The 12066-nt window shown below is 36.0% G+C and overlaps 1 protein-coding gene across 1 annotated transcript in view; it reads left to right on the top strand.

Moving 5' to 3' along the window:
* The window catches only part of Tspan12 (tetraspanin 12), a 59622-nt gene that overhangs the window by 28254 nt on the left and 19302 nt on the right, over window positions 1–12066 (top strand). The window contains exons 6-7 of the mRNA XM_048340120.1: window positions 5123–5197; window positions 8215–8322. Coding sequence (XP_048196077.1) covers window positions 5123–5197; window positions 8215–8322 — 183 coding nt within the window. The remainder of the gene's footprint in view (window positions 1–5122; window positions 5198–8214; window positions 8323–12066) is intronic.

Genomic DNA, 12066 nt, shown 5'->3' with positions numbered 1-12066 from the left:
CTCATTTTATAAAATAAGAAAACTTAGGCTTTCACTTTCCCCAAGATCATCTAGTTAGTAGGTAAAGTAGCCAGAATGTTTCATGTCAAGGTCCGTATTCTTCCACTCATATAGCTTCTAAAACAAGTCACCAAAGTAACTTGAAATATATTATTTTATCTAAGTTTTTATTCTCCAACCCATTAGGGCACTTATTTTTTAAAGACATTCATTCTCAGCTTGAGAGACCTAAAGAAGACTCTATAATTAATTGCATCATTATAAGGCTGTGTAGTATTTTCACATTTTCTTATGACATACACATACGCGCACACATACACACACTCATCTATACATGCTTTGGGGCTAAACTGCTTCGTAAACTACAAACTGTAGTTTAGTTATGGTAGAGGGCCTTAGCTATTTAAAAGAACCTTGTATGGAACAATTTTGTACAGCAAATAAAATGGTAATGCAAATAATTACATTCTAATTCTTTTGTATAAACAGACATTTTCTCATTCTCAGTTTGTTTAAAATGCTTAGTGGTGAGGTTCTGGGAAGATGGAAAGTGTGTAGATATTGCTCCTTTTCTTCAATTGTGTAAATTCTCTCAAATGTTTCAAGACACATTGGATTATGAGATGACAGCCTACAAAAGCAGACACATAAAGCAGAGAGGCACGATTTGAAACAGAAATGTGTAAGCAGAAATCAAGAGGAGTCAAATGTTAACAAGTAACTCAAGGTTCAAATTAGGCAGTGAAATCCAAGGAAATGTTGAAATTGGCCTTTTCAGTTTGGTAAACTGATCATTATTTCCATTGACATTTATTGAATAGCTGCTGTGTGACAGGCCTTGAGAATAAAATGATGTTTAAGAGCAAGACCTTGCCAGCCTGAGCCCATGTGCTGGCAGCTGAACCAGGACTGCGATTCGTGCGGAAGGCAGTCATGGGTTTAAAGTCAAAGGCACTGAGGGCTGAAATACAGCAGATCAGGAAAGCTTGATTCTCTGAGGGAGAGAGACGAGGAAAATGGTTCCTAACAACAAGTGCTGCCCTGAAAGAAAAAGTGGCACATTGCAGGGAATTAAGGTTTTGTACCGGAAGAGAAGAAAATCAATACGGGATTGTGTTTCCCAACTAGTACAAGAGAACATACATACATTTCGTTTTCTGAAGCACTTTCACAAGTAACAAATCAACTCTGACAACTGAAGAGAAAGCTTTTTTATTCTTCATTACATAGATGAGCAAATGGGTGCCAGGGCAGTTAAATGATTTGTGAAAAATCATGCAGTTCATTTTAGAGCTGGTTTTAATCTTAACTATGAATTCAGACTTCTATTCCCAACTGTAGAGGGGATGTACAGCAAAAGAAACAAACTAGACTGGGCCAGGCTATCTCATCAGATATCATGCATTGGGAAAGTAAGGCATGCTGACTGGTATCACTCTATAGAGTCTATGAGTTCATCTTTCAAATAATGCTGAGGACAGCAGATAGCTGTGTATTGAAATATGTGGCACTATCCACTTCACACAATAGCAAAGTTCCATAGAGCTGTTGTTTTATTTCTTAGTTTCAATCTATTGAAAACTGTCTACTAAGATCATGTTTAAAATGCTTTAGATATAATCCTTAAACAGTGACTGATGGTTCTATATACAGTGAACAGTATTAGAATGACCTCATTAATGACTCTCCTTCAAAAGGAAAATTTAGAAGTGAATGTAGTTGATATGGTTCGTGGTATTAAGGATGGGTTTGATATTTAAAGTGTTCCTGGAGATTGAAGATTGGATATTTCAGGCTAAGTCAATAACTGAAAAGCAAATTTCAGGCTAAGTCAATTTAAAAAAAAGCCAGTAATCTTTGATTGAACTGTATGACATTTGAACTGCTGATTGAATGAAGCTATAACATCATTAGTAAAATAATTTTATTTTAATTAAGTTAAAGACTAAGTTTGCTTCAAGAAAGTTTTAGCATGTAAACAAAACTTGTAGTTTTAAACTTAAGCTCAAGCAAATCACTATGCTTAAGTGTTCTTGGTATAAAGACAGAATTATTATTTTGTATGGACAAATTTGCGTCAAATGAAGCCATTGGAGACATTAGATATAATTATTTTGGAATTTTCTCAGAGTTAAAGGAGATGCTGCAAATCAAGGAATTCATCCCCTTTCTCCCATGATTGATGATCTCTGTTTTGTGTTTAGAATGAAAGATTGTTTTGGATATATATGTTTTACTTTTATACACCTCTTTCTGTGAATGATTAAGATATTGTATTGGGAGCTTATTGTAATTTAACACTCATTTTGAGAAGTTAAAGGTGACAAATATACCTATTGTTATTGTATGCCTGTTGTTTGGATCCCCAGGGCTGGCAATTACTTAAGTATTACACTTATTACTTGAATCTGGGTAATTCCTCTCAGGTCTATGTTGGGACCTTTCCTTTAATGTAGACAGAACATTCACAGCACACCAGTGATTCCAAGGGGCAGGAAATAAAGAGTGATGACTAAAGTGGAATTTCTAAGGATGTAAAATCAGTCCAGAAAACCACATAGTTATCCCTAAGGCAAAGTCAGGTTATTTCCTGTCCTCATTTAGCATACATAATTATCATCTATGACCATGTTTTATCCTTAGAGAGATCTTACTTTTTTTCCCCTTGTTAAGCAGACATCAGTTTCGAAAAGAATTTAGGTTAGAGGTCTGAGAGACCAAAGGTATCTCACAGTGTAATTTTCCTTAAGGGTTTAACTATATCCTAGAATCTTTTCTTATCAAAGGTAAAAAAGTTGACCAAGTGCATAACTATTAAACACTTGGTTTCTTTGGAACAGAAACGAATATAGTATTTTTCATGTCTAAAAATCTCTTGAAGTATCAAAGAAGCTTTAAGAGTGTATCAGAGAAACACTGGCTTGGAGTACTTCTAATTAGCATTTCATGAATTAAATTTTTGGAAAAAAAAGTAGAAGTGTCTGAAAATTAATAGGAGTATTGTACCTGACCATCAATTCTAAAAATGTTGAAATAAAGTAACTTGTAAAATAGGATCCTCTTAGCAAAATGTGACTTTATATTTTGAACCAATTGTTTTTTTTTTCAATGTAGGTCTTGAAAATCATGCGATTAGGAATTCTTTATTTCTCAAATGAAAAATGAATGAAGTAAATGAAGACAGTACTGACGGACTTATATTTGTAAATAAAGACTATGTCGTGGGAGTAATAGATTAGTACTTCAATTTTTCGATACCTTTGATTACTTATTGTTTTTAGGGGGCAATTCTGAGTAAACAAACTCAGAATGTAAACTCTGAGGGCTCATAGCCTTATATCCATCTGCATTTCCCCCGTTTCTGCTACTTTCCAAGTCCTGTATCTTTGATGTAAATCACCCTCATGGTACTCTTGCTTGCTTGTTTTCCGCAGAAGTGCCGGAATTGTTTGTGTAATATATTATCATGTTGCCTGCTAATTGATTCCCCTGACACTAAGAACAACATACCATGTCCTTTCCTTGGCCCACAGTGGTGTAACTGTGGCCTCATCTTGCACTCATTCTACTCATCCCACGCACTTCAATACTCCAGTCTGAACTGAGTTTGAAGTACTTTGCTTACCTTGTAAGATGGCCTTGAGTTCCATGCTTTCTGTTCCTGGATTGCTTGTTCTATCACTGACTCCGCCTACTGATGGCCATTATAGAAGCCTTTCTGAATCACTGTCCAAAGGAACTCCTTCCTGCTACAGTGATCCAGCTTTCAAAATTGAATATGCATGTTCTTAAGATAGATTCTGACTTTTTTGAATTGATTTTATTTGTAAAATGGGATTATCTTATCGATTTTATAAGTCCTATCATTTAACTATTTGTTTCTACATGTAGTGGTAATTTCTTGGTACCTGTCTCCAAATCAACATTTCCAATAGTTTCATATCCATTTCTGTGATGCTCAAATAAAGTGAACATTTTCATTTTCCCCTGGAGCTAATTATCCCTCCCCGTTTCTCTACTTTATAGAGATGCATCTTTTCTCATTAGTGTCTAAGTCCAATCATTGTTTTTTTTTTTTTTTTGTTATATCACTGGACACTTACCTACAAATCCACCCTCTAAATTCAGTACTTTACCTTATCCCTCCTTTCTGCTCTCATCTAAAGGGGTTTCAACCCATTCCCTCAAGCCTTTCCCTCCCAAACCAGGTAGAGTCCTGCTATTATTTATCTGTGTATCATTACTTTCCATTTTCAGAAACTTTAATGAGATATAGGCTTGTTCCCCCCCCATGATAGATTTAAAATCGATTGCCATGTTATTTATAGTTTACCATAGTTGAGCTTCATCTGCCTATCAAAGGTGGCTTATCATTCCTCATTTGCTACATTGATCTGTTTTCTGTTCCTAGAGACTTTTCTGTACTTTTCAGCTGCTTTTTCATATATATTTGTGGTTTTTATTTTCTCCAGAATTTCTTTTTCTTTTGGTTCTACTTTCCCTTGCTGTTTATGATGTTGTATGATTTTCAGTCTGTTTATTAGAATCCTGATTTTCATCTTCACTTCTGTTTTTGATATTACATTCACCTTCATGTTATCTAATTGTTCCATGCATACCTGATATTCTTAAATAGATCCCAAGTACTTTGCTTCAATAGGAATTTAATGGTGCAGTTTAAACTGTCATCAGTAATTGAGATTTTGTTCTCCATTGCTCTCTGTAAAAACACAAGGACCGCCTCTCCTCCTGCCTGGAAGAATGAGTTAAAATTTGATAACAGGTAGAGCATTGAATTAGTTGATCTCATTTTATTTAATTTGAAAGAGCCTAGGTCCAATTTCTCAGAAAACTTGATGTAGTTTATCAGACTCTAAAATGTAAATTCTTATGTAGCCTAATAAAAGCATTGGCATTCATAAAAGATTTGTCCCAGAACTTAACAAGCTTAGCTTAAGTTGACTGCATTTAGGTCAATTCCATATAGGTGTTTCTAACTTGAAATCTGGCCTGTTTTCTTGTTCATAAGGTAAATAGAGCACTGAAAAATATTTAATTGTAAATGATAACCATACTTAATTTTGATTGTATAATAATGGCATTTAAATTTTTTTTTCTACAGTACTTTGGAAGTTTACTTGTCATTTTCTGTGTAGAGCTGGCTTGTGGTGTTTGGACATACGAACAGGAGCTTATGGTGAGTTCAAAGTGGGATATAATCAAAACCCCAAAACAATGTCCAGTGTAACATTTTAAATTCAATACTTTAAGGATGTGATTATTAATTTTAACATTCATGCTCCATAACCACCCTGAGTATCCTGCTAATTTGGAGAAAGTAATATTTTATTTTCTTCATCGAATATACATTTTCAAGTCATAATGGATAGGTAGTGTTTTATTGGGTATATTATCATAGGTGTGTTTAATTCCATAGATTATGTTCTAAAATGATCTTAAGAACTCTTCATTAAGTATTGGAAAGATTTGCATGTGCAACATGATTTGTTTGAGAATGTTTGAACATTTCCTTGGAGTCCAACAAGATGACCACTGGAGATGCTTGTGACTAGGAGTCCAGCATTGCCTGTGTGCCACGCAAGGAACTGTATTCCACTTTTACAAGTGTGTTTAAAGGGGTTGCTGTGTGTTGCACTCCAGATAACCTCACAATTTTCAACTCAGTTGCTTGAGAACAACTCTGTAGCAACTTTCCTCTTTCCTTTCAGTCGCAGAATCCACTGTTACACCTTCAGTAGCTGTGGTAAAATGGAAGAGAGGAGTTTCAGTCTTAAGACCTTACCTCACAATTGTTGTTCACATTAGGTGCTATTTACATAGTTTGCTCACACCAGCAGTTCAAACTAGAGCATTTGTTCTCAAACATGGAATGTCTTTCCATGTCTGGGACTGATGCTATAGGTAGGGCAAAGTTTTCCACTAGAAACCTGGTAGAATAATTCTGTTTCAATAAAATGATACATTTTAACACATCATTGTTGGGCCATCTGCAGTTGAACTCAAGCAATGCAAGTTTTAAGTGTACTTTTTAAAAAAGCATCTATTATTTTTGCAAAAAGGTTTCAATGTGACATTTCCACACACACATATAATGCACATTTATCATATTCATTCCCTTTATTACTCTTTGACATTATATACATGTATGAAAATAGAATAATGAAACCACATTAAAATGATGTTCTTAACAATGTGTGTTCCTGGATTCCTGCCCAGATTTGCTGAATCAGAATGGAAGAGTGAGAGAAGGCCAAGACTGGTGTTTTGTCTTTATGATAAATGTCCCAGTGAGATTTTTGTTGTTTTCTGTCTTGTTTGCTTTTCTTGTAGCACTGGGCTTGAATATTCTCACTTCTTGGTCAAACATCCTACTCCCTGAGTCATGCCCCTGGCCCTTTTAGTTATTTCTAGTTTTTGGCTAGGGTTTCACGTATTTTTCCAGAGTAAGTCTCAGACCACAGTCCTCCTACCTATACCTGACACTTAGTGGCGAGAACCAGTGTGAACCACCATGCCAAGTTTGTGATTGAGATGGGGGTAGTGCTATTTTTTCCCCCCTGGGTTGTCTCAAAATGCTTACCTCTAAATCTCTGTCTCCTGAGAATGAATCATTGAGCTTGGTCATCCCCAGTGAGTTTTAAGCATTTGAATGTTCAGGATCTCTTAAGAAGAGAAAGAAGGTGATTATTTTGTTTGCTTCAGAGACAAGAGACACATTAGCCATGACATGCGAGCAACAAAAGAGTAAACATAATTTTTGATTTTGTTGCATCAGCTTTTTTCTTCTGTTTAGTAATTAAGAGATTATCCACCGCCCCCCTCCCCCCGCAATGAATTTGTTTCTTACAGATTTAAAAAATGGTTTGCATATATCCTGGGGATAGATGGCAAATCTCCCCAATGGTGGCTGGATTAAAACAAACAAATTCACAGCATTTGAAAGGAAATGTTGTGATTGGAATATAATTCTAAGAAACCAGGAACTGGAAGGAGCTTATACTCATTTAGATAGTTTATTCCAGGAAGGCATAGTCAGCAGTGGCTTTTGAGTCCCGGGGTACTCAGTAGGCACACTGTCATTTCACTGGAGCCAAGATCACTGTTTTCCTTGTGCAAATCTTTCCCATTACATCATAAAGCAAGGACTGTTTAAAAGTAAGACATGGAAAGCAGTCTTTTTTACTTTTTAGTTGCTCACATTTTTATAGCTTCTGCACTAATAACAGTGAGAATGAAAAGTGCCATTAAAGTTTATTATCTGCCAAACTTTGCACAAGCCAGTTTTCACATAGAATGGGCTTTGTGCTATTTGGCTAGTTCATGCAAGGATCCAATCAGTGTGTTGCTTTATGGGCCAGAGCCCAGTAGTTGGGTCAGAATCTCAATGGTCTCTTGTGTTTTCTTGCCACATTTGGTCTCAGATTGATTGCGGTCAGAGTAAAGAAACAACCTATATTTATCTTGGAAAGTCAGATTTTAAAAGTTTTTCTAGTATCTAAATCAAGAGGCTTGACATCAGTCTGTTTCCTAGTGATTTTCATTGTCATGTTCAACTCTTGCCTGCTATGTCTTCTCTGGATAAAAACCTATCAGTAATATGAATTGTTTCAGATTATACATTTCCTGAGAATTTATTTCATTTTAATTTCTATTCCAAAGGAAGCGAGACAATAATAATTTAGAATGAGTTACTTGAGCTTACCTTAGTTCCCTGAACTGTATTGAACCCATATGAACACAGTGTATCCACAGTTAACTCATTATTTGGGGGACAACATTCTTTACCCAAGTGTTTGGGTATTTTCTTTTCTGTTATATATTTCCAAGTATAGTAGTAGTACTGCTACTAGTTGTTGTTGTCTTAATCATCATCATCATCATCATCATCATCAACTATCAAAGAAAAGAAATTGAGGAATTTCTGGGTGCATCAAATTTTAAACAACTGCTGGTTTATCCTTTTTAATAATAAGATTTCAAAATCATCCCAATCTTTTACTTATCTCTCCCTTTCTCTTTTCTGGGTTTTGATCTTTATGTCATTGTTTGAATGTCAAGCAAATTATAAATTTACAACGGTATCTGTCAATTATAGTGTATCACCTACATTTGTGATCAGTAGTGAATGTTATAAGTGGAGTGTATCTCTCTGAATGCATGTCTCTGTGTTGATATTTTGCTTTTTATCTCTAGGTTCCAGTACAGTGGTCAGATATGGTTACCCTGAAAGCCAGAATGACCAATTATGGCTTACCTAGATATCGGTGGCTTACTCATGCTTGGAATTTTTTTCAGAGAGAGGTAAGTGCTATCTGTGTGTCTCAGGTGGAGGTTTTCAGAGTTTTGCTTTGAGTAACTTTTTGTGTTGCAAATGATAGCCTATGACTCCATTAGCACTGCTACAAACTTTTTAGGTGAGGAATCTCTAAGTCACTGCATAATTTGCCTTTCTCCTTATGTCTGCCTACCACTTCCCCTTCACTTCACCTGGCTACACACATTTCTTTAAAAGTCACTTTACTAAACCAATATGAAGTTTATTTTGCATGACCATTCTTTAATCAATATCTATTTTATTTGAGTAGAAATTTTTTCTTAGAACTCTTAAGTATATTTTTAAGTTAAGCATTAATTTTTTCAAGACTTTTCTCATTTGGGAATTTTGAGTCAGTACATATGTTACTAAGGCCATGATGACTTCCTTCCTTCCTTCCTTCCTTCCTTCCTTCCTTCCTTCCTTCCTTCCTTCCTTCCTTCCTCCCTCCCTCCCTCCCTCCCTTCCTTCCTTCCTCCCTCCCTCCCGCATTCCTTCCTTCCTTCTTTCCTTCCTTCCTTCCTTCCTTCTTTCCTTCCTTCCTTCCTTCCTTCCTTCCTTCCTTCCTTCCTTCCTTCCTTCCTCCCTCCCTCCCTCCCTCCCTTCCCTCCTTCATTCCTTCCTTCCTTCCTTCTCTCTCTCCCTCCCTCCCTCCCTCCCTCCCTCCTCCTCTTTTCTTCTTTCCCCTTCTTCTTTCTCTTTTTGATACTGGCACTAAGGTTTGAACTCGTGGTTTTGTGCTTTTATTTTTCCTTTTCACTCAAGGCTGACTCTTTACTTAAACCACACCTACAGTTACAGCTTTTTGGGGGTTAATTGAAGGTAAGAACTTCTTCTGACTTGTCTGCCTGTGCTGGCTTCAAACCATGATCCTCAGAACTCAGCCTCCTGATTAGATAGGCTTACCAGTATGAGCCATCACTGCCAGGACTGGCAGGACCTTTCTAGTCAGTAAGACCTAGGTTTAAATACAAGCTTGAGTGCTTACTGTTCAGTTAAGTTTCTGTAATTTACTTAACTCTCTTAAATCTCATTCTCCTCATCTATAAATTTGGGACACTAACAGGGTTTACCTTCTTAGAGTGTTGATAAGATTGAGTAAATTCTTATAAATAAACTATAAGATTGAATAAATGATCTCATTTAGCTTGTGGTTACTAACAACAAACCCGTGGCTTTTCATCCCTACCTGTTCTATTGTATTGCACTCAACGGTATCAAATGGAGACTGTTTTTAGTGGTTTAAAATCTGATGATTTGAAGTTGACCACCAATTTTTATTTCTAACCAAGCTCATCTCTCAAGTAATTTCCTTGTGCCTTGAGTCACATCCTCAAATGATCAAGTATCTCAATTTCCTTAGATTTGTCTTGGCTCTGGGCCATAAAGCCTTTCAGAATGAGAATGTTCTCCAGCAGCTCAGCTCCCTGCTCAGTTACTTGTCCTGAGTGGATCTGGGCAGAGGTTCACATCCAGGACAATCCCCAAATCTCACTCTTTGTGTTATAATTATTGAGATGGTGAAATGATCATTGTAACACAGATTTCCTGTTTACACCAATGTTTCCTGTCTTTGTTTGTTTACTGTACAATTGTACTATAGACAATCCAAAGGGAAAGCAGTGAAGAATTAGGGAATTTATAGTAAGATGTATTCAGCTACTGTCCTGTGTTGGAGCCAACCGAGCTTTTTATTTTCTGAAATTTATGGGGTCGATTGTGATTACTGAGTTAAAAACTAATGTGAAGTTTATGTTTTTTTTTCTCTTGATGAGGCCTTCTCTAGATGAACAATACACAAGCACTGCAAATGATAACATACTACTTTTTGACTTGTCATATGGCAAGTTCTTTGCTTCTCATAAGACAGTTTTACACAAAATGGTTCGTAAGGATGTTTGAACACCCTAGAAAAGTTTTTCAAAGCAACTCATGTTAGTCTCATAGAATTGTCATAGAAAAGTACAAATTTTCTTCTTTGTGTTTAAATCTCTTTTTATGAGGATGTCATTTCTACTAGATTGAGGCTCATCCTAATGACCTTATTTAATTACTCCTATAAAGAGTATCTTCAAATACAATTACACTCTGAGACACAGAGGACCACAATTTCAGCATATGTATTTGTATATGGGTGGAGGCGGAAGAGTACACAGTTCAGCCTATGGCATCCTTTTCCAAAAAAAAAAAAAAATCATAGAGCAGAAAGTCACTTTGTCAAGTTTTAACTTTGCCTCATCCCTCATTCATTGCTTTTTCTGTGCATATATCTTTGCTTAATGGACTCTTGCTTACTACCTACTGACATTTGTTTAATACCTGTTTTGGTTGGAAATAGGTTTGGGGATCAATATGCTCTGCCACAGACTGGCCCTTGGCCTTAGAAAATTGATTGGCCCATCAAGGGCCTCATTTTTTTTTTCTCTCATACAAAATGATGATTGTATGGCAGTTTCTAGAGCTTGACACACTGTGTCAACAAGAGTAGAGTTATCTTACAATACAGTATTAAAGGAGACAGGAACATGGTAAGGATTTAGATAGTTCTGTATAATATTGAATTTAGCCTAAAGGAGGTTTCAGCAACAGATTTAATAAAAAAAAGCACCACTGCTTGTTGAAGAAGGAAGATAACTATATAAAAGAAAATGATTTCAGAGACATATTGAACTACAAAAAATTGGCACTGAACATGATATGTTTAAGTTATTTGGGAAAGTCATTACTATGGAACAACTCATTTCCTGACAAAGCCAGATAAATGGGCTGTTTCACTGTCGATGGAGTCAAAGTATTCCAAGAGCTGACCTTCTGTCATCAAGCAGAAAGGACACCGGTCATTAAGATTTCAAAAGAGTGACATGGAAGTGAAGTCATTTATGAGTTTTAGGAAGAGAAGTCATTTAACCACATATGTGGTTTTAAGGGTACTGAGTGATGAATTACGTATATTAAGTATAATATGTGATGTCAAATAGCATTTGACTTAAAGTATAATGTTTATGTTCTGCTTGTGACTCTCAGGACTTAGTTTATGATGTCTTTGGTACATCTGTGGCTTTTAGAAAAAGTTCATAAAAGAGAAATGCTAGAATATTTTTATAGCTTTTCAATTGTAGTATCACTCATAGCTTTCACTAATTATGATTGATAGTACTCTTAAGATGATATTTTTTAAATATAAGATATTTACATAAGTGAAAAAAAGAAAATATATTTTAGTATTTCACTTGTGTTTGCTTTTGCATGAGAAGTTCTTAATTCTTTAAAGTTGATTTTACTTGATCTCTGAAATGGTAGTGTATTGTGTGATTTCATGTTAACCTTGTACAGATTGATCTCTTGAGTTACATAATTTGCATAACAAGTCACACTTGGAAAGCTCTTCTTGGTGACTACCCACAATCCTCTTTTGACTATATGGAGAGTACTTCTCTTATATAGAAGGGCAAAAGTTTGTTTATGAGAGTTCATTTTTCTCAATTTGACCTGCTAATATCTATGCAATGTTTTAATCAAAGAAGGTTTTTTGCTACTCTGTGGTGCTGTTGGACAAAATTGAAAGTACAGTTGTTTAAAACACAGTTTAAGGGCTGGGGATATAGCCTAGTGGCAAGAGTGCCTGCCTCGGACACACGAGGCCCTAGGTTCGATTCCCCAGCACCACGTATACAGAAAACAGCCAGAAGTGGCGCTGTGGCTCAAGTGGCAGAGTGCTAGCCTTGAGCGGG

Source organism: Perognathus longimembris, chromosome 2 (assembly GCF_023159225.1).
Source record: "Perognathus longimembris pacificus isolate PPM17 chromosome 2, ASM2315922v1, whole genome shotgun sequence".
Lineage (NCBI taxonomy): Eukaryota > Metazoa > Chordata > Mammalia > Rodentia > Heteromyidae > Perognathus > Perognathus longimembris.
The sequence above is the reverse complement of the archived record's forward strand: the minus strand, read 5'-3'. Positions and strand labels throughout refer to the sequence as shown.